This window comes from Ailuropoda melanoleuca, chromosome 5, assembly GCF_002007445.2.
Source record: "Ailuropoda melanoleuca isolate Jingjing chromosome 5, ASM200744v2, whole genome shotgun sequence".
Taxonomy (NCBI): Eukaryota; Metazoa; Chordata; class Mammalia; order Carnivora; family Ursidae; genus Ailuropoda; species Ailuropoda melanoleuca.
In genome coordinates, this window is record NC_048222.1 from 102,488,228 (window position 1) to 102,511,871 (window position 23,644).

General features: G+C 42.2%; 1 protein-coding gene across 1 annotated transcript in view; it reads right to left on the minus strand.

Moving 5' to 3' along the window:
• The window catches only part of TMEM131L (transmembrane 131 like), a gene marked incomplete at its 5' end in the record, with an annotated part of 156,097 nt that overhangs the window by 72,188 nt on the left and 60,265 nt on the right, over window positions 1–23,644 (minus strand). The window contains 2 exons of the mRNA XM_034661733.1: window positions 479–602; window positions 4,999–5,067. Coding sequence (XP_034517624.1) covers window positions 479–602; window positions 4,999–5,067 — 193 coding nt within the window. The remainder of the gene's footprint in view (window positions 1–478; window positions 603–4,998; window positions 5,068–23,644) is intronic.

A 23,644-nucleotide genomic window follows, 5' to 3' on the forward strand; every position in this document is an offset into this window, starting at 1 on the left:
TGAAACCTAAACTACCAGAAGACCAGGGTTCCGAGCTCCCTGTTACGGTGCAAATTAGCTTTATAAGGAGCCGTTCACTACCTCCTATTCCCACATTTAGAAAGGAGTCCTATTCTAGCAGGTTTGCCAGGCAAAGCAATCACGACTCTAAAACTTGTATTAATTACTAAATGGTTCAGCGTTTGTAGTCATTTCAAGATACATAATACTAAGTTTCCTTAACCATGAAAAAGTCCTATTAGATATACATTATGCCCTGTTGAGACTCTAAACTTTTTTTTCCCATGGAGACAGCAAGAGCCACCAAAATTATGGACAACTGAAAAAATAAATGCTAAAGCAAACATGCAGAAGGAAAGAGTCTGGGTAGCAGAAAAAGGGGAGACAGGGAGCAGAAAGTAAAAACTTCAGGCCAAAGAAAGCAAGAAAACCTGGCAGCCTGCCACAGCATAGTTTCCAAGAGTACATCAACACTTACCCTGCAATGAACAGGAGGCACATGAAAATGTCTAGCAGCTGTAAACACTGAATTCACCACGACCTCACTATCCCTACTAGGGTTATAAGCATAGAGAATCTTTGCGGTAGGGTGACCCAGGAACCTAGGACGGGAACAAGGAGAAAAAAACCAATGGATTGTGTGGTCATTGATATGGCCATCCATCCACCCACCCACCCATATATGTATATATACTTTAAACCCAGAAAGCTGCTGATGTTCATTAAAGCTAAAAGCAACAATGATTAAATTCTGCTATTAATAAAACATTTAATTCACAAGTCAAAAACTTTTAAAAGAATCCTTTCTTTTACAAGACACTTATGCCAACCAATGGTAACACCTCACTGACTTGGGCATTAGAAGAATTCAACCTGCAGAGGCCATTAAAATCGTGCAAATACAGAGTAGGAATGAGGACCTGCAGAGGCCATTAAAATCGTGCAAATACAGAGTAGGAATGAGGACCTCGCCTGATCGGGCTCTAATTCAAATGATAAGAAATGGACTCACAGAAAAACCCAGTCTTCTCAGAGTTTCTTCTCTCATTAATGAGTTTAAAGAGGCTTTTGGGGGAATGGATTTCAACTCACAAAGAGACTTTATCAAGTCTCATGAAAGGAAAACTTAATTGTTGCTAAAGACCATTCTTCTGAGAAGAACGCAAACTCAGCAGCATTTTCTAGAGCTTGTTCTTATCTGTTTAAACCATGGTCGTTTAGAAAATTCTAATGAAAGCTTTGGCTCCTCCCTCCACAAAAAGACACACCCAAAAGCTTTAGCCACAATTTCAAAACATTTATGTACTCAGGTGAGAATGTCTGTTTTCCAGCGAACACCCTCGCTGAGGAGGACGCTCAGGTTGACCTTTCCTTCCTCCTCTTTTCCACCCACAAGGCTAGCGAAGGAACTGCAAAGGAACAGAGTAACCTCTGGCCCACCTACCTGCCATGTTCCCTGGAATCATTTACCTCTGATTCCTAGCAGTTGAGTCATGTTTAGACACAAGAGAGCCACAAAAATTTCACTGAAGCCATCTCTCCAGTTTTAATGTCCTCAGTAGCAGGGACCCAAGTATATAGCTCTCTTTAATATGTAAGAAGTAAAACTATATTCTATATTAAAAATTCATCTACTTTATACTTGTATTTCTCTGATTTTATTCTGATTTCTCTGTGCTATCTTAGGTACAAAGGGATTTCCAAAGTACTGTATCACCGCCATCAAATCCCACACATTCCTCTTTCAGCTTCTCCTCCTCCTTTTTTTTTTTTTTTTTTTTTTTAAGGAGGATCCATGTCCAGCGCAGAGGCCAATGCGGGGTTTGAACTTATGCCCCTCAGATCAAGACCTGAGCTTATAGCAAAAGTCAGATGATTAACCAACTGAGCCACCCAGGAGCCAGCCCATACCTCCTCCTTTTAATCACAAGTCTTAACTGAAGGTTTAATACAGCCAATGTGTATTTTAAAAATTAAGTCCTTTACACCCAGTTATAAATAAAATACACACTAATGCGATCAAAACCTAGACTTTTTTTATTTTTAGTTTTATAGTGTTCTTACCTAATACAACTAAAATTTTGTTATACTACCATAAAGGGTCACCTCAGAAGGCCCTGCCTTGGGACTAATGGGTTCACATTTGCCTTTTACCTCCATCAAGTTAAATAAAGACTTCCATCGTTTTAGGTTTTAGGTAAATAATACGACTCAATCAGCAGAGTTATTACTACTTATCCTCAAAGCTTTATATCCCATTCATATCACTGGAATACAAGAGTTTTAGTTTAAAAATATACAGAAGTTTCCCAAACAAAAACACTTTAGAAAATCAGACTCCAAACTGCAATTCTACAGAACCCAGTGACTGCATCCACCAGACCTAACACAGACCTAGTTACCACCGTGCTATTTTTATTCTATTTTTTAATTCTATTTTTAAAAGTGTTATGAGGATAAGAATTTCCTTCACTAGTGACAACTGGAAGATACTCTATTAATTTAATACCACAAAAGAATGATTAAAATCTCTTTCGAATGATTAGCACTTTTAATCTCTGCACCAGTGCAATATTAACCCTTATAATAAACCCTAAGAAGTGGGCAGAGGGCAGGTGAATAACATGGTCCTGATTCTGCACCCCCGAGGGAAACCAAAGCTATGAAAAGGGATAGGGTTTGCCCAAGGTCAACTTCAAAATAAACAATAGCCAAACCTGAACAAGGGCAGTGAAGAAATCAGGAGGAGAACTCTCGGCCTGAAGTTTGAATTTAATGCCTATAAATTAGACCATCTGCTAAAAAGTAAGGAAAAACTTGACTAATTTTAGAAGTATTCTGGGGCGCCTGGGTGGTTCAGTCGGTTAAGCATCTGCCTTCAGCTCAGGTCATGATCCTGGGGACCTGGGATCGAGTCCCATGTCAGGCTTCCTGCTCAGTGGGGAGCCGGCTTCTCCCTCTGCCCCTCACCCTCTCGTGTGTGCAATCTCTCTAATAAATAAATAAAATCTTAAAAAAAAAAAAGGAGTGTTCTAATTTACACTACCATTTGTTCTTATTGAGATCTTTTTAAAACTTTAGCAAAAATAATTTATTCCCATAATCACATCCTAGAGCTCACTTATAAAATAAAATAGCATGGTTATATGCTGGCTTAGAAATCAGAAGACTTATTCTGTCACTTCTACTGAAATGCCCTTGGGCAAAATACATTACTGCTCAGCAACAAATTCATGAGCATCTGTAGTCCATGCTCAAGTATAGAGATATTTGAAAATGACACACACGCAACTCTCTGTCTCTCTCACAGATAATACCTGCCCCCACTGTTCCACTATCCTTCCAGGATTGATAGAAGACTCAACTGACAAGAGACATGATTGTACTCTGAGAACTATAAAGTACTACATAAACAAAACTGAATCACCCAAAGGTGAGTCAAGTCTGAAGTGTAGTAACCTTTGCAAATAAAACATTTTAAATATTTGCTTTTCAGCCTGCCTCCAGTTATCGGGACCAGAAACGGATGCATAAAGCTAATTAACATTTGTGGCCAAGACATCCATCCATCCTTGTGCACCGATCACAGGACTTTCATCTTACTGAAGAATGTATATGTCACAGCCAGAATCCTACGAACTGGAGTTGTTACCCTCACTTAACTGTACTTACTACTATCCATCTTCTTATAGCTACCAATCTGTAATAGATATATTTTTTCTTTTTTTCTCTTCCATATTTTTTATTTAAATTTTGTTAGTTAACATACAGTTCAATGTTGTTTAATATATATTTTTAAAAGTGGGTCCTGCATTAAAACCTAAAATCTTGTAAAGTCAGCAGGCACCCCTCCCAATTTTCTCTTTTCTTCCTTTTACAGAATCTCCTTTAAAAGCTCAACAAGGTATTTTTACATTTAAACTTCCTTCTCCTTCACTGCAGCTCTAATCTTTTGCTGATTGGACGGAAAGGGAGAGAAGGCAATCCAGCTGAGTCAAGGAGGGCACCCCAGGAGCCCACAACTAGCTCACCCCAGATGCTCTCTCAGCACCACGCCTATCTCATTCACCAAACTCTTCCTGCAACTCGAAAAAGCTCTTCGTGAAAATGATGTTCCAGGCTGCTGGAGCAAGCAGAGCTTTGACACCTGAAACACTTTCACTTCCATACTTGAAACTCTATGAATGGAACTGTATCAACGAATCTTGAAACTGTCTCTCTTCCGCGCCCAGATAGTCTGCATCCAGGGAGCTGAACACCTGAAGCTTTGAACTTCAACCACGTTAAGTGTTACAGCTAACAAGAGTCCTTAAATTCACCCTTCGGCGCAGCATTCCCAGATTAGTCCCTCAACCAACACTCAAGTCACGTTCCCTTCATCCTCGTGGTTCCGAACGTGATGCACTGTAAGTAGTTACAGCTGATATGCTGTCTTCCCCACTTCACTTCTTGCCAAAGTCTTAATCATAGCAACTAATGTTTGCACAGTGCATAACAAAGCACAATAAGCAGTAAAGACAAGCAAACGAATCTAATGAAAAGAATTCAGAAACCATCAATATTTAGTGTTTTTCATTATAAAATAACCTAATTTGTTATAGAAAAACAGGGACTTAATATTGACTCTTATTAAATTCCAATCACTATAAAAGATTATAAGGTATATTTAATAAAAACTGAAGAAATGGCTAAAACAATCTTAAACTCTCCTTTTCACAAAAATATTCCTCTTAACAAGTCCCAGGGTCAATATTACTAATATTGTAGTAATTATACTACATACTTAATTACTAATATATTACTAATATTACTAATATACTTATATTACTAATATTACTTATATTACTAATATACTTAAAATGTATTTAACAGTTTATATATAGATATATAAATACATTTAAATATATTGATATATTTTAAGTATATTTAAATGATATCCTGAAAGCAAATAATCTAAATAAAACAAGTTATTAAAAATTATAAAGAAAAGATACTTACTGAATTCCAAAATCTAGAACTGACGGTTGAAAATGTAATCCCTTTCCACTGAACAGTTTGTCGGAGAAGCTGAAAAAGAAAAGACAAGACATTAATTTTGTGTAGTTTTTAAATGTGAATTCTGAGTTAAGAGTATATACTTAGGTCAATGGCTCTCACAAGCTATAATTTTACTCCCTTATAGATGAGTTGAATTGGTTTTAAATGCAAAAATTGAATTATTAGAAGTATAATTCTACAGCTGCAAAAATTTAAGATAATTTTAGATTATGGTTAATATAACTTCATATCAAATGTACAGATTCTGCAAGCATTCAACAAAAATGGGGACACATTCAAGTTTTAATAGGCTTCATTTCTGGATGCATTTGAATAACATGATTATTTTCGTAAACTCCGAATCAAGAAAAGACATACATGTAAGGTGGGTGCAGGTGAGGGGCTGGAGAGGGAAAGAGATTTGGCCTCTAAATTAGTTAGGCTATTTGTAACAGGGAAAGGATGGGGAATGTAGGCAGGGTTGCCCCTCAAGCCTGAAATCATCACCAAATCTGTACTTTTAAGAATAATTATTACATAAAACCTCACATGGCAGGTCATATTTTTCTGCAGTTTTTAATCATTATGATGATTTTTCTTCAGAACCAAGACATAAATTAACATACCACAAGCATACAAAGAATATAAAAGCAAAAACATGTATGTATAACATTATAACATAATATACATACACATATACATACATACACATAAACATACTTAAAGACATAAAATGCAAAGCATGTGTATATGTATGTGTGTGTATGTGTGATATATACACCAAAAAACTATCAATGGCCATATGGTATTTTATTTTATTTTATTTTATTTTATTTTTTAATATTTATTTGAGAGAGAGAGAACACGCACACGTGGTGGGGCAGGGGGAGACAGAGAGAGAGAATCAAGCAGACTCCATGCTGAGTGCAGAGTCCAATTCGGGGCTCAATCCCATGACCCTGAGATCATGACCTGAGCCAAAATCAAGGGTCCGATGCTTAACCGACTGAGCCACCCAGGCACCCGGGTCATACGACATTTTTAAAGCCATGTGTGGCTTTTATCCAAAATCCAAAAATATTTAACTGAAGAAGCCCCGAAATGCAACATGTAGCTATTTTCAAAGACTCCAGCAAGCTTTCCAAAATACAATCTTTCCATTTTCTCCTGCCACCACTTAGCACTCCACCAAACATGGTCCCAAGACTAGTCCAGGAGTGGACATCTGAGTTTCAGAGCTGCTGGCCAATAGAAGCTTTGTGACCTTCAGCAAGCCTGTCTCCCATTTTCCTTGAAGGTACAAACAACACAGAGACCAGAAAACCCCTCCGAAATCCTCTTATGGGGAGAATCCTGGCTGCAATCTTTCCTTCCTCCCTCCACTTTTCTAGCCCTATCTAAATCAAGGCAACAGCTCAGTCTCCATCTGCCCATCTTCTGCCACTTCTCTCCACTTGTGCTGAACGTGAGCAGAGAAGACGTATGCTGTTTACTGGTTTCCCTCTAACCCCCAAAGGCCAGGACTAACTCCATGACTTGTGTACAGAAAGGCCACTAACACACCTGGCTGCCTCCAGAAATGTTTTGGAGAACCCCAGGAGGTGACAGATGTAAAGAAGTGCCAACATCAGACTGAGCTAGCCAGGGCTCAGCATTCCAGAAAGAAAACAGGCAACTTCACGTGCCAAAAATTATCTTAGAAAAGCCAGGCTACTGTATACATAATAAGTAAAATAATTATAGTCTCTTCCTCTCTCGTGCACTGAAAGTGGATTTATCATCAGATTTCACACCCAACTTCGAAGATAAGGTTTTAAGGATTTAAGCAATTCATTCAAGATCACATAGCTACTAAGAGAGCCAGAATTCCAATGCAAATATGTTGAGGTCAGAAACATGAAGCTGGTATGGAGTTCAGGCCTATCCAGGTTCACAGGACCTACCCAAGGAACCAAGGCAGACTAGTGGCAGGGTGAGGGTTTGGGCTTCAGAGTGCAGACAAACTTAGATTCCAGGCCCAAGCTCACCACTCTCTAGTCCTGAGCAGGTCAATCACTTAACTTCTCCAAAGTCCCAGCTTTATTATCTTAAAATGAAGATGACAACAGTAACTACCATATAGTTATCCTGAGGTTAAAATGAAATAATAATGCCTTTGCTTCGTGGCTGGCACGAAGTTAAAAGTGCAATAAATATTAGATCATGTTACTAAGAGGAAGACTGTCGCCTAACAAGAAAAGTAATGAGAACAGATGGAGAAGCCAATTGAGCTCGAGTCAGAGCTGACCTGGGGATTTAAAAGTCCCAAAAGGGTAGCAGTGATTATCTCTGAATAGAACAAATGAAATATAAACCTGGGCCATCTCATATCAGAACAGAGGTTTTTAAATCCTACAATCAGGAAGTTTTACAAACCCAACAAAAATCAGATATGTGAAGTCCAACTTAAAGCAATAAACCAGACATAGCCAGAATTTCTCTAACTTCAGAGAAAACTCTATTTTAATCTCATAATGGAGAAGTAAAATCATGTCAATAGTTCTTCCTAAAAGTCATAGAACAGATTCATTTTTCTCTTTCGTCAGTTTCAGCTCACCTGACTTAACATTTTGGAAAGGAGATTTAACAGCACTAAGTTAAAAAGTTAGTTCTCAAAGATAAAAACCCTTTTAGATGTAGGTACTGCCTGGGACAATACACAGGCACACATGCCCTCAAGTACTTGTTGAAGACTGATGGGGGGGAAGCGCTGCCGAAACTTAGCCAACTGTGGGCATCAACAGCCATCCTCAAAAATTCGTGGCAGCTAAGAAATTATACTGTGTTTAAAGATACCAAAGTTCTCATTTCTAAATCGATGACAAAGTAACTAACTTAAGCCTTATGAGCTACAGCAGTGAAAGACAAAATTCCCTCCCTTTTCTCCTTTACTCAAAGGTCAGCATTAACCTTCTTGCATGTGCGCCCTTAATAATGTGAGAGCTTCTCTTATGTCACAGTTCACCTGGCCTCTTTCGCTGTTAGGAATCCCCTCATCTGGCCTAAAATAAACTCTGGCATCTTGTAAAAACAAATGATAAATTCATGCGCATATTTCTAATGTTCACCCCTCCCCTACCAGCAAGATAATTCTAAGGAAAAGCCCTTTATGAGAAAAGAGAAATGAAAGAGGAGCCACTTTGCTTCTCTAACAGAAGCACAGGGAGAGGAAATAGAGGTGGCAGTAATCTGAGGTAAGGGGGCTCTTGTTTATATGGACCCTGCCCCATACATTCTCTTAGCCCTTCTGAAGACACCTGCCTTCCGCAGAGAGTTGACTCTTCCCTCAGCAGTAGGACATGTGGACAAGGAATTCTACATGCACTATTTGGAAAGAAGATCATTGCCTAAGATTATGTGACTTTTCTTCTTTATCTTCTTCTCTTTTGTCAGAAACTTCAGCTAACTTTTTTTTCTTTATATATAAAACAGAAACAGTTCTAAAAAGTGGGCAGTGCAAGAGAAAAGAAATTTCTGTGGAAATGAGAAGACCTTGGTTCTGGTCCCAGGTCTGATAGGAGTTTCCTCTTTGGCAAACTGAAGGAGCATGGCTCCGACACCCTTACAGGAGCGTTCAGATGCCCAGACTCCGTATTCCTAGGAAAATTAAGTCTATCTGCCGATATCAGACACACCCATTAAAGCATTTCAGTCCAGTGACTTCGATACGGACGTGAATTAACTATAACCAACTGTTCTGGTCATTCAGAATCTGACCAAACACATCACTGCAAACGCAGTGCTCCACCTCTCTGGAATGAGCAACAGGGCCCAGGAACTGCAGATCCAGCCTCCACAGCTCGTGGCAAACACTCAGTAAGGACTGGCTGCCCCAGGGCAGGGGGCTAGCTCTAGGAAGATTCTCCCCTCAAGGTTATGATCCAGGAAGCCAGACAAGACTTGTAGGCCAACAAGCAAAACTCAAAGATCAAGAAAGTTCAAAGAGAGGAACAGAAATCTCTGAAGAAGTCAGGAAAAGCTTGGGGTTGGAGGTGGGAGGAGGCAGGGGCCTCAAGAACAGTGACCTCGAATGCAAACTGAAGAGAGGCCACTTGAACGAGGCTAACAGCAGGAGGGAAGACGCAAAGGCTAAGGGATGCACAGACCCCGTCTGGAGAACACCGTCCGGGCAAGGGAAACACACTGGACAGTCGGCCTGGTGGTTCTGAGTGCTGGAGTGCAGAGCATAGACAGTGTGGACAGGAGTGGGCAGACAGTGGGGCAGCCAACGATGAGGCCTTGCTGGAGTGGGACACAAGCCCGACACGTGCCACAGTGCACCCTGACACGAGTCTCATGCACTGTGGGTCTGTGCCGGGCCTTTTCTCCTAAAGGAACCTGAAGGTTTAACCAGTTTCTGGAGAAGACTGCAGTGTTTCAGAACACGGCCGGCAGAGGCTGTTGCAGTCCCTTCTGAATAGGGAAAAAATAACTTTACCCTCTGGCAGGGATTTGAGAAACAAAGGTGAGCACCTCCAGGGAGGACAGAACTGTCTGGTTTTCCATATACTTTTTTTTTTTTAAGATTTTTTATTTATTTATTCGACAGAGATAGAGACAGCCAGCAAGAGAGGGAACACAAGCAGGGGGAGTGGGAGAGGAAGAAGCAGGCTCATAGCGGAAAAGCCTGATGTGGGGCTCGATCCCATAACGCCGGGATCACGCCCTGAGCCGAAGGCAGACGCTTAACCACTGTGCCACCCAGGCGCCCCTGGTTTCCCATATTCTTAAGTGGACTGATTCGGTCGGCCTCTTAAAGCTCTGGCATCTACAGCTCGCTGCCTTTTCCATGCAAACTCCTTCAATCCATCGAGAGAGGGCCGTGACCAGGCTTTAGCCACTGGCTGAGTACAAGGACAAGAGGACCGGCTTCCCACACATTTCGCAAACCCTCTCGGCCTCAGAAAGGTAACAAAGGAGAACATGGCAAAATAACACTGCTATCTAGACTCTAAAGCATTCAAGGAAAGACCTGTTATGCTATTGACCTACTTACTGGGCTGTTCTCCTTAGGAGAATGGGAGCGCCCTTCAGAGCCCAGTGCTGGGAATGCTGGAAAAGACCTACAAAGTCCATAAAGGTAGGGATTCGTGCACTGTCGATCCCCTCGGACCTTGAGTCAACAACAGGTATTTCCAGCTGCTATTCCCAGGCACCCGGGGGGATTTCAGTACTTCTGCTTTATACAGAACTGGGATGGATCCCTGCACAGAGAAAAGCAGCTCCTGCCTCGCGCAGTCCTGACTGAAGCCTGCCCACTCCAGAGCAAGACCTCCACAGGCTCCCACCAACAGTTAGCACAGACGCTGCCCTCCCCATTCGCCCCTGTGTCCCAACAGTACCCAGCTTTAGGCGAAAAGGCCCAAACTGCATGATTGATGAAATAAGTTCTAGAACTACATGAGTTATGAAATTCCACATCGTAGTCTTAGTACTACAAGTTGCTTTCAGCTCTTACTCTTAACTTAAAAAATACTTCTTCCAGAAGTTTACAGAGGAAAAATATGATAGACACAAGCACATCTACTAAGGTTAGAACTGCCATTCTTCCTGGCAAACAACCACTTAACAATGAAGATAGAAACCAGTATTTTTATCCACTGACTTCCCAAAGTGGGGCGGTGGGGGAAGGGGTGCAGGGGAGGAATCATTTGGTTGGACGTGATTTTCCTAGCTGCTTCTGTTACAGAAAGCCTCAGACTTCAAGGTCAAAGCAAAGAAGAAAATCCCTGGAGCAATGAATACCAGCAGTGGTGAATACCAGCAGTGGTCTGTCAAAGGTGCTCTTACTCATAATGGGCTAGGTGCATGTTGATGGCCAGGACTTCCCAAGGCCAGGACAAAAGTCCTGCACTCCAATCCATCCCTCGAGTGGCAAAGACATTCTCCCAGTTCATACCACTGATGGATGAGCCGTTCCTTCTCTCAAAGACTAATGTCCCAAAGCCCCTTTCTGGATGGAACCTGGGCTGATTCCAGGCCCTGACCCGCTCTGCCCTCTCTGGGATTCTCAGCGTCCCCTCCTGCTGTCTTTCTCATCTGCTCTGACACAGGAGAGACTCACGCTCCTGTCACCTGAGAAGACCCTTTGTAACAAGGACAGCAAGTACACTTAATTAGCACTTACAGTGTCCCAGGTGCCGTGCCCGGCACTATCCCCTGTAATCCTAAGAACCCTGTGTGGACACCATTATTATCCCACTTCCACACCCAAAGAAACCAATGTTTTGAGGGTTTAAACAACCAGCCAAAGCCCACTCCGCTGCTGGGGGGCTGACTGGGAAGGAGCCCCTGTGCTACACTGCTCACACCCATGTCCCTGGTGTCCTGCCCCCTCACTCTACCAAAAATGCTTTGCTGAGGTCATGAGTGAGGACACGCTGGGAAGGCAAGTGCTGAGGTTACTCAGTCTGCCCGCTGGCCCTTCTCCTGAAGTGCCCCTCCTTGGTTTCTAGGAAATCTTGCCCAGTCTCCCTCCTCCCTCTGTGCTGCTCCCTCTCATCTCCCTGTCAAGCTCTTCTCCCCAACATGACTGTCCCCTCAGCTCTCCCTAAAGTCTCACTCTGGCCAGGCACACCTTCCCCCCAGTTTCAGCTATCACCAACTGGGTGATGCTTCCTATATGGACATCTGTCATTTCTTCGTCCAGCATCCAAGTTTCCTTACTTTAACCACAGACTTCCCAGTGTCACCCCTCCTGGATTCTGAAAGGGCCAGTTACTAATTTTTCTAGCCCTGCTTGTTGTCAGGATGTGGGCATATGACCCAGACGTGGCCACATTCACCTGCCTGAAGCAGGGCACCAGGAGCCGGGGCCACGAGAAAGGGAAGAAAGTGGAGAACCGTCCTGGGGATGAGCGTAGCAGCCAGGCAGCGGGGCAGGCGTCAAGGACAGCAGTGTCCCCGGCATCTGCTTCCACGGCATGATCCTGGCTGTGGTCCTGTCTGCTAAGTCCCCTCTTCCTTTGTTTTCTGAGCCTTCTTAAGTCTTCCTAGAGATTCTGAGGGCTGCCCAACATCTTTTCAATAAATTCCTTTTCTGCTTAAATCAGCCAGAGCTGGTTTCTGTGGTTTGACTGATTCATTTCCCAAGACTCTGTATCTGTGGCCTAGACCCCTCTGCTGAGCTCCTGACTCGGGTTTCCAAATGTACCAGACGCCATCCCACAGATGGCCTACAGGCACATCCAAATGGAATCTGTGGTGGAGGCAACATCTCGCTCAGATTCCCCATCACGGCACCACACACTAGAGCCCTCCCCCTCCAATCCACACTTTTGATTGCTGTGGTTTCAGTTACCTGCCATCAACCATGGTCCAGAAGCAGATAACCCTTCTTCCAATATACAGCCAGAAAGTCAGTACTAGCCTGATGCTAGGTCCGAAAGCCTACACCATTCACTTCACTTCATCTTGTGAGGTAGGCATTTTACATCTCACATCATCACAAGAAGGGTGAGTGCCATACAATAAGGTATTTTGAAAGAGATCACATTCATATTTTTATTACAGTATATTGTCATAATTCTGTTTTATTACTGTTGTTAATCTGCTATTGGGCCTCCTTTATAACTTAAACTTTATCATAGGTATGTATGATTAGGACGAAAAACAGCACAGCTGATCCTTGAACAACACAGGTTTGAACTGCACAGGTCTACCTGTACACGAATTTTTTTCAATAAATATAGTACTGCAAATGAATTTTCTCTTGCTTAAGATTTTGTTAACATTTTTTCCCTCTAGCTTACTTTACAATAAAAATACAGAATATAATACATAGAACCTACAAAATGTGTTAACAGTCTGTTTACATTATCAGAAAGGCTTCTGGTCAACAGCGGGCTATTTGTAGTGAAGTTTTTGGGGAGTCAAAAGTTATACGTGGATTTTCAACTGTGCAAGGAGTAAGTGCCCCCAGCCCCATGTTGTTCCAGGGTCAACTGTGTAGATCGGGCTCAGTACCATCTGGGGTTTCAGGCATCCACTGGGGCTCTTGGAATTTATCCTCAGAGGATACAGGACTAGGGTGTGCCCGTCTTGGTGAGTGATGGCATACCTGCCCAGCCCGGAGACTTGCTGAGATTCTGACTCCTGTCCTCTTCCTAACTCCCCATGCAAAGGATGCTGAAGGCCCTGATGGGACCTGACACATTCACACCAATCTGTCCCCTCCTTCTGGTGGCACTAACAGGACCTTGTATTCAAAAGGCATTTGCAATATTGTGGTTTGTCAGTATTTATTTCTCATATATATTTGGTCTTTGTCCACAGTTCATGGCTCACAGCTCCCAAAACTCTTGGAATTTCCCAAGTGTTAAGGGGGATAAAGGAGTCTTCTGTTATGTTAATGAATGCTGGATCCCAACCAAGGTGGGAGGGGGTGCTGGTTGCCAGGGGAACCAACCTTGTGATTAGAGACTTGGAACTTTCAGTCACCACCCCCAACCTCCTCTGGGAGGGGAGATGGGCAGGGCTGGAGTTGATTCAGCCAATGGCCAATGACTTAGTCTATCCTTAATATGTAAGAAAGACTCCACAAAAACCCAGAAACTAGTTCCTAGGGCTCCGGCATTGGTGAACTGTTAGCGAGGCAGAAAGAGTGGCGGGTCTGGAAAGGGCATGGAAGCCCTCTCCCCAGACCTCACCCTATGCATCTCTTCACTTGGCTGTTGATTCGTATCCTTTATCATATCCTTTAATATATTGGTGAACCTAAGTGTTTCCCTGATTTCTGACAGCGCTCTAGCAAATTAATTGAACCTAAGGAGAAGGTCGTTGGAACCGCCAATCTGTACCTGTCAGTCAGAAGCACAGATAACAGTCTGGGGCTTGTGACCCGCACCTGAAGTGGGGGGCCAGTGGAGAGGGCTGTCTTGTAGGTCTGACCTCTTAAACTGTGTGATCTCTGAGTAGGTAGCACAGAACTGAGTGGACATTCTGCCGGTGTCCTAGAATTCCTTGGTGTTGTATGTGAGGGAACACCCACACACATTGGAATTGGGTCTGGGAACCCTCAAAGAGCATGACGCTTGCATTTCAAAGAGTTTTAAAATATATTATTACATTTAACATCACAGTCCTTATGCCATAAAGAACTCCTTTAGCTAAGTGATTAAATTTGCAAAAACTTAGAAAAGAAAAGGCAAAATAAATACATAAATAAATAAGTGAAAGAAAAGGCCGGTAATTAAGCCCATGTTTCCTAACTCCTGTTCCAACTTACGCCTTAGTGCGATGTATGGCTCATCTATGGTTTAAAGATCTTTTCCTAGATTCTATTTATGTTAAAATAATTAAATGTGATTTGTAAATCTGCAGGATACAAAATGCATTTTGCTCTACCTTTCAGGTCTAGGACAACAAGTTAGGATGAAAAGGTAATTCAGTCTCCAAGCAGCAACAGAGTTGGCCAGATGCTATACATCCGAAGTGGAAGCCAAGGCAGAAATTCACACGAACACTAAGGGAATGCAGAGGCGGGACGAAGGACTCTTCCTTCTCAATCACAGGTAAACAATGCAAGTTTCTGCAATACTGTGGCTATTTCTAGAAAACCAACTTTGAGCTCTCGAAGTGTCCATATAACTTTAGATACTAGTTCTCTGAACGTGAACCAGCTATTTTTTAAAGCTCATCTGTAATCCTTTCAGCAACTGGGTAGCTATACTTATTCACATTATAAAAGCAGCAATGCCAAATCACACTGCCATTAATTTCTTCAGTTTCCCCGCATTAAGATATTACAATACCCGGGTGCCTGGGTGGCTCAGGTGGTTGAACGTCTACCTTCAGCTCAGGTTGTGGTCCTGGGTCCTGGTATCAAGTCCCACATCGGGCTCCCTGCTCAGCGGGGAGTCTGCTTCTCCCTCTCCTTCTGCCTACCACTCCCCTGCTTGTGCTCTCTTTTTCTATCTCTCGTGAAAATAAATAAAATCTTAAAAAAAAAAAAAAAAGATATTACAACAGCCAAAGCAGATTGACCCAAGCCTCCAGAGATGAATCAAAGGCTTCCAGTCTTGCATATAATACAAGGGGGAGCACAGTCCATGAGAGGGAAAAAATGGTGTGGAGCAGGTTAGGGAAAGTGTTCTGGAAGAGATGGCGTAGAACAGGGCTTGGAAGGCTGGATGTGCTGTCTACAGGTGAAATGGAGGAGGAATTCCAGGCAAGGGGAGAAACAGAAATGAAGGCATACCGACCACAGAAAGGCAAAGAAGGTAAAAACTGACATAGGCAAGGTAATTTCTTAGTTTCTTCATAGGATGAAAGAATAATCCTCAATCACTTCACATCCCAGAGCACCACTTTAAATCAAACACAACGAACCGATTTAAAAAAAAAAAACAACTTAAGTTTTATTTATTTAAGTGATCTCTACACCCAACATGGGTCTCAAACTCATGACCTGAGAAGGCATACCGACCAGAAAGGCAAAGAAGGTAAAAACTGACATAGGCAAGGTAATTTCTTAGTTTCTTCATAGGATGAAAGAATAATCCTCAATCACTTCACATCCCAGAACACTTTAAATCAAACACAACGAACCGATTAAAAAAAAAAAAACAACTTAAGTTTTATTTATTTAAGTGATCTCTACACCCAACATGGGTCTCAAACTCATGACCTGAGATCAAGAGTCAGGTGCTCTACCAACTGAGCCAGCCAGGTGCCCGGTTTTTTTAAACCGCAATGTGAGCAATATATCAAAATCATTTTGAGGCAATCACAAAGACCATTAGCAATGCAGTTGGAAAACTCGACTGAAAAATGTCTACGCTTTTTAAGTGTTCCTTGAGCAGCCAGCCATGCGGCGTTCTCAGCCGGAGCAAGTGAAGGGTTTGCAGCGGCAGCTTACTGGGAAGAGCACGGCGATTGTCAGTCTGGTACAATACTAACCTGTGTGTCCGGGCATTCCTGCTTCTCAGAATATCTGGACAACATGTCACTATTCAACAAGGTCAAGTCTTCTTTAAAAACAAAACAAAAAACCAAACTAACCTCTGAATTTTTTTTTTTTAATGTAGCTCTTTTAACTGGCCTGTCAAGTGTCCACTAAACACACTGGACCCACCACACACTTGCCCCCAGAGCTTAACTTATTACTGCCAAGCTCGCTGCTTGTATGATATAATCCCCCTGTCAGAATGGCTTAAAAGCTGATTTTTCTCGTGTGAAACCCAAGCAATACTGACACTGGAGAAACTAGACTAGAATGTTCCCAGAAAGACAAGTACTCCTTAATACAAATCAGAGGGGTTGGGTTATTTTTTTTCCCTCGGGATTGAGGCGGGTGAGTGGGAAGGCTTAAAAATGTGTTATGTCAAAAACAATCTTCCCTTGAGAAATAATGGTAAAGGTTTCATGGTTTCTTTCCCAGGGTTCTGTGTGACAGGAATTGTTCTTTAGCCCTTACTATCCCTTCTCTCCCTCTCTCATATAATTTTTTGCCGGGCACCTTTCCCGGGCTCCCTTGCAGCTGGGTACGGCTATGGGACCAAGTTCCAGCAAATGGGAGGTAAGCTGGAGTATTGTGTAGCGGCTTCCCGGAATCCTCTGGCCCTCTCCTTCATTCCTTGTCCTACCTGCTGCCATGGACACAAGCGTCTCCACTCTGCATCCTGAGTACCAGGCCCAGGACCCTAGGGAAGGCAATGGGGTGATCTGGAGGGAACAGGAGTCCCTGAAGGCTTCCTGGAGCCAGAGGCTGCATGAGTCCAGACTCACAGGGGAGAGAGAAAGCTATCTAGTTTTGGGGGTTTTTTTGTTTTTTGCTTTATTTTAAAAAATTTATATAAAATCAATTAATTAATATATTGTATACTATTAGTTTCAGAGGTAGAGTTTGTGATTCATCAGTTGCAAAGAACACCCAGTGCTCATTACATCAAGTGCCCTCCTCCTTCATACCCATCACCCAGTTACCCCATCCCAAACCCACCTCCCCTCCAGCAACCCTCAGTTTATTTCCTGGAGTTAAGACTCTCTACGGTTTGCCTCCCTGTTTTTATCTTATTTTATTTTTCCTTTCCTTCCCTATGTTTATCTGTTTTGTTTCTTAAATTCTACACATGAATAAAATCATATGGTTATTTGTCTTTCTCTGATTTATTTCGCTTAGCATAATACCCTCTAGTTCTGTCCATGTCATTGCAAATGGCAAGATTTCATTCTTTTTGATGGCTGTGTAATATACCATTGTGTGTGTTTATGTGGGTATGTACGTATGTATCTCACATCATCTCTATCCATTCATCTGTCAATGGACATCTGGGCTCTTTTCATAGTTTTGCTATTGTGGACATTGCTGCTATAAATACTGGGGTGCAGGTGTCCCCTCGCATCACTATGTTTGTATCCTTTGGATAAATACCTAGTAGTGTAATTCCTGGATCGTAGGGTAGCTCTATTTTCAACCTCTTGAGGAACCCCCATACCGTTTTCCAGAGTGGCTGCACCAGCTTGCATTCCCACCAATAGCATAAGAGGCTTCCCCTTTCTCCACATCTTTGCCAACGTCTGGCGCTTCCTGAGTTGTTAATTTCAGCCATTCTGACTGGTGGGAGGTGGTATCTCATCGTGGTTTGGATTTGTATTTCCATGATGGCTAGTGATATTGAGCATTGTTTCATATGTCAGTTGGCTATTTGTATGTGTTCTTTGGAAAAATGTCTGTTCACTGTCTTCTGTCCATTCTTTGACTGGATTATTTGTTTTCTGAGGGTTGAGTTTGGTAAGTTCTTCATAGATTTTGGATCTCCCTTGTTTTAAACCACTGGTATCTTGTAATTCTGTTACCTAAAGCCTTAATTCTAACTGAAACAGCTTCTCACCCTTCTCTAACACCAGAAACTGCAGGGGCCATGCTGAACTGAACTAATACTGTTAACTTCCCCATCCTTCCAGCCTCTGCTAGTCCTGGGGGAGATGGGCTCCCAGTGCCGTCCCCCTTTCATGTGGTCCAGAACCACAGCTTCCTAATAAATCAGAAGGCTACATGGTTAAGCAATAAAAGTAACCCAAACCTAATGGCAAAACAAAGAAAATTCTAAGTAAAGAAAGGATAGTTCCTGGCTGCCTTTCACTGGGAAAAGCCATTGACTGTGGTAGTAGCCTAAGTGGCTTTGTTCACAAGCTGGTGTAAACTGAGAAATGCTTGTGTATGAACTGCTTTTAGGACTGGGCACACAGACACTACCTTCTAGTAAGAACCTATCGTTCTGCTCCTAACCACACATGAAGGGACAATCCCATGCAGGGACTTTCAAGGACCCCTATGAGACACTTCAGGGAACCCAGGGTAGGAGGGTGTTCCATACTGACGTGCCTACACCAGAAATGTAAGAGGTACTAGAAGGAACACACAGGTGATGTCCACATTTGACCTAGGTAGGACTAAGTCCTCCAAGGGGTCTTGCCAGTAAGAGCCCAACACCACTTACATTGCCCTGAAGGCAAGGAATAAAAATTATTCTACTTTTCAAAGACTGCTTGAAACACACTCAATTATTGATATGCACAGCCTCCCTCCAGGAATGGATGAGAGGAAAAGCAACGACCTTCCTGTGGCAAAGTCCTCCAACACTGACAAACTGAGGAGCTCTTGCAAAAACCAGAAGAGGAAGAACGGGGATAGTGTTTTCTACTCCGTCTTGGGAGGAAGGAATCCAAGGGACAGGAAGGTTTTAGCAAGGCCTACAGGTGACTGGATCCCAATCAGAAACCAACCCACCGGAGCGGAATTAACTAGAAAGATGAGTATAAGATATCATCTACTGTTCTTGGGACCAGATTCTGTTTCCAGTATTAAAATTAAGGTAGGTAGGTAGGTAGGTCCACTGTGAGGATTAAATGAAATTTATATGTAAAGAGCTTGCAAAGCACCGGGCAGAGGGGCAGAGTGTTTACCCAGTGAGCAGCAAAGTATCAGTTCTAAGGTCAGCAGAAAAGCAAAAGAGTCAAGACTGATATTCTGATTTCCACAGACTCCACAGAAACAAATCAGGACAAGGCTAAAAAGTGTCTGTCTTAGAATTAATTTATGGGGTGGGGGAAGCTGGGGGAGGCGAGCAGGCAGAAAGCCTCCAACTTAATTCGAGTGAGCTGACAGCTCCAGGCTGCGCTCTCCTGGAACAGCACGCAAGTAGCTGGAGCCTCCCTTGCAATTCAGCCCATGGAATTTAATTGTTCTTAATTATACAGGCGCCACTCATATGCAAATAGTGCATGAAGGGTTTTCCTTTTAAATTGTAATTTTTCTTTCAACCCCCTGAGGCACTGAAGTGTTATTGCCGAAGATGTCTCGGAAGAAAGAGTAGCCCCGTGTTCATTCAAGCCCAGGGGAGAGGCCCCTCTTCGCAGGTCCTCCCTCCCTTTGTCTGGCCCTGCAGGCCTGTTACCCTCCCACTGGTCAGAAGGGCTTCAGCCTTGCAGCCTGGGCCCCGTCTCTGCCATCTCCCCCTCTGCTTCCAGCATTCTCCATCCCTAGACAAAGCCCAGGATGACTCCAGCGCAGACTCCAGGGTCAGGCAGAGAAGGGGGGCAGGGGGAAGCAAAGATCAGCTGGTGGTGATGTTGTTTTACCCACTCCTCCCTTTTGTCGAGGCACGCTCATCCCCAAAGAAGTGGAGCTCGTTAAGAAAAACTGTTTCAAAGGTAATCCTAGCACCATGAAAAAAAATGCTGCCGACAAGTAAATAAAAAGGAACAAAATGTCCCGTGCACGATGATTACAACTACAGAATACACAGAGAACAGGAGAAGGCAATACCAAAGTTAACGGCAACATGGGGGGGAGGGGTCGGGAACATCTCCCTCTGCCCTGACTCTCCAAAACCATGAAGCAGCTCAGTGTCTCCAAGAACATTAAAAATTTTCAGTTGTGTGCTTTTAGAAAACTCAAGAGCAATAGGAAGGCACGTTCTTTTTAAACATCACTTGTAATCATTTCTTTTTATCAATTCAAAGAACCCATTTCCACATTTAAAAGTTGTTTAAAAGCTAACAGAAGTTTCAATTCCAGAAAACTTGGTTGTCACTTTGCTCTACTTCCCTAAGTCACTAGTTATACTTTTCAGTCCCTAGGGTTCCTCTTCCTCCACCACTTGTTCAAGACAGAGAACACCCCCCCCCCCAGGCTGATGACCTTTTCTCTCCCTCCTACACACCCTCATTGGCTGATCTGGTACAATCTCAGGCTCCAAACATCACCTCTGGCCCAGCCCTCTCCCTAGTCCCAGCCCTCTGGCTACCCACCCCCAGGTCACCTGGATGTCTACAAGACATTTAAAAAAAAATGTCTGGGCACCTGGGTGGCTCAGTCGGTTAAGTGTCTGCCTTTGGCTCAGGTCAAGATCCCAGGGTCCAAGGATCGAGCCCCATATCATGCTCCCTGCTCAGAGAGGAGTGTGCTTCTCCCTCTCCCTGTCCTTGTGCTCTAATGGATTAATATATATATATCTTAAAAAAAAAAAAAGTCTAAAACTAAACTCCTTACCCCAACTCGCTCCATCAATAGCCATCTCAGCTCAGTAATTCAAGCAATAACCTTGGAATCATCCCAGACTGTTCTCCGCCTTACACCCCACATCAATCTGTTAGAAATCTTGTGAGCTCTGCTTTCAAAGCATGTCCAGAACCTCTCCATCTTCACCACCTCCCTGATGGTCTGAAGACCTCATCTGTCCCTGCAGTTGAGGCTCAGACACCAGCCTTTGTAGGTCTAACTCAGAACATGTCACTGTGCTCTGCTCAGAACCCTCACAAAGACTGCCCACTTCAAAGGTCTCCCATGAACTCTGCGCCACGCTCTCCCCGGTGACCTCACCGCCTTCGATTCCCTCCCCTCCTTGGTACGTGGTCTGCTCTGTGAATACTCCAGGCCTAAGTTCCCACCTTAAAGGACCTCTGTACTTACTGGCTGTTCTGTCAGAACGTTCCTCTCTCACACAGCTTCATGGCCAATCCCCTTACCTCCTCCAAATCCGTGTAAAATCTCTCCCTTTGAAAAGCCTCCACACCCTAATGACAGCCCCCACCCCACCCACAATTCTCCTCTTCCCTTGCCCAACTTCCTCCACACCACAGACGGTCTTCAAACATCCCTTAGTTTCAGCTGTTTATTGTCTTTAGGTTTGCTGCCTCATTCCCATACCCGATTTTACGGCAAGTTCCACCAGGACAGGGATTTTGGTCTGTCTTGTGTGCCAACGTGTCCCAAGTATTTAGAGAACAGTTGCTGAATAGGATTTGTTAAGCAAAAAAAAACTTTTCAGCGGATGCCAGGGATTTATAAAATCACAGTTCAGGCCTCAGAATATCTTTTTAATTACCCAGTATAAAGTCAGCCTCGCCATAACACAGCAGAACCACAGGATCATTAAAAAAAAAAGTTTTCCAAATTTCAATTTAAACTTTTACCGAATCCCATTTTAAGGGGAAGAAGGAAGGAAGGAAGGAAGGAAGGAAGGAAGAAGAAGAAGAAGAAGAAGAAGAAGAAGAAGAAGAAGAAGAAAGAGAAAGAAAGAAAGAAAGAAAAGAAAGAAAGAAAAGAAAGAAAGAAAGAAAGAAAGAAAGAAAGAAAGAAAGAAAGAAAAGAAAGAGAAAGAAAGAAAGAAAGAAAGAAAAAAGAAAAGAAAGAAAGAGAAAGAAAGAAAGAAAGAAAAGAAAGAAAGAAAAGAAAGAAAGAGAAAGAAAGAAAGAAAAGAAAGAAAGAAAAGAAAGAAAGAGAAAGAAAGAAAGAAATGAAAGAAAGAAAAGAAAGAAAGAGAAAGAAAGAAAGAAAGGAAAGAAAGAAAAGAAAGAAAGAGAAAGAAAGAAAGAAAAAAGAAAAGAAAGAAAGAAAAGAAAGAAAGAAAAGAAAGAAAGAAAAGAAAGAGAAAGAAAGAAAGAAAGAGAAAGAAAGAAAGAAAGAAAAGAAAGAAAGAAAAGAAAGAAAGAAAGAAAGAAAGAAAGAGAAAGAAAGAAAGAAAGAAAAAAGAAAAGAAAGAAAGAGAAAGAAAGAAAGAAAGAAAAGAAAGAAAGAGAAAGAAAGAAAGAAAAGAAAGAAAGAAAAGAAAGAAAGAAAGAAAGAAAGAAAGAAAGAAAGAAAGAAAAGAAAGAAAGAAAAGAAAGAAAGAGAAAGAAAGAAAGAAAGGAAAGAAAGAAAAGAAAGAAAGAGAAAGAAAGAAAGAAAGAAAAAAGAAAAGAAAGAAAGAGAAAGAAAGAAAAGAAAGAAAGAAAGAAAGAAAGAGAAAGAAAGAAAGAAAGAAAAGAAAGAAAGAAAAGAAAGAAAGAGAAAGAAAAGAAAGAAAGAAAAGAAAGAAAGAAAGAAAGAAAAAAGAAAAGAAAGAAAGAGAAAGAAAGAAAGAAAAGAAAGAAAGAGAAAGAAAGAAAGAAAAAAGAAAAGAAAGAAAGAGAAAGAAAGAAAGAAAGAAAAGAAAGAAAGAGAAAGAAAGAAAAGAAAGAAAGAGAAAGAAAGAAAAGAAAGAAAAGAAAGAAAGAGAAAGAAAGAAAGAAAGAAAGAAAAGAAAGAGAAAGAAAGAAAGAAAGAAAAGAAAGAAAGAGAAAGAAAGAAAGAAAGAAAAAAGAAAAGAAAGAAAAGAAAGAAAGAAAGAAAGAAAGGAAAGAAAGAGAAAGAAAGAAAGAAAAAAGAAAAGAAAGAAAGAGAAAGAAAGAAAGAAAGAAAGAAAGAAAAGAAAGAAAGAAGAGAAAGAAAGAAAAGAAAGAAAGAAAGAAAGAAAGAAAGAAAGAAAGATAGATAGATAGATCTTAAAAAGCAACGTCAGGTAAGTTATATTTTTTAAACAAAAATATATAAAAGTCATGCCTAGTCATGTCAAGGGTATACAAATTAGAGTGACTTACTAAATGTCAAGGCAACTAAGAAATTTAATGGACACCTGGGTGGCTCAGTCGTTAAGCATCTGCCTTGGGCTCAGGTCATAATCCCAGGGTCCTGGGATGGAGCCCCACATCGGGTTCTCTCCTCAGCAGGGAGCCTGCTTCTCCCTCTCCCTCTGCCCCTCCCCGTTTGTGCTCTCATGCTCACGCGCTCTCTCAAATAAATAAAATCATAAGGAAAAAAAAGACAACTAAGAAATTTAAAAAAAACAACAGAGAGGATATTGAACCTATTGAGGAAAATAAGGCAGTGGATCAGGCACTGAACATCTTGGAAGGGTCAGGCTAGTATCATAAGAGACCCACTTTGTTAACCCTTGGCCGGCGAGAATCTTTCAGAAGGCAGCATCCAGGGCCTGGGCCTAGTTCAAATCTCGGAGGAACCATCTGAACCAGCATCACTAGTTAACTACAACATGCCTGAGATGGCTGTTTTGTCCCACTGCTTAAATGAGTGGATTCGTAATCCCAGAATGAAGAAATCAAAACCTACCATATTTATAAATACCAGTTACATAAAAACCAAGGCAAGCTGAGGTGAGCCCCGGCACCAGACTCTCAGCTTCAGCCCTGGGTCAGCACCAGTAGGGAACCCATGTGTACCCCAGCCCCACACTAGTCCTTCCAGCTACAATGGGGGCAAATGTGGTCAACATGGAGGTAAAAGATCTGAGAGATGGTGGGAGAA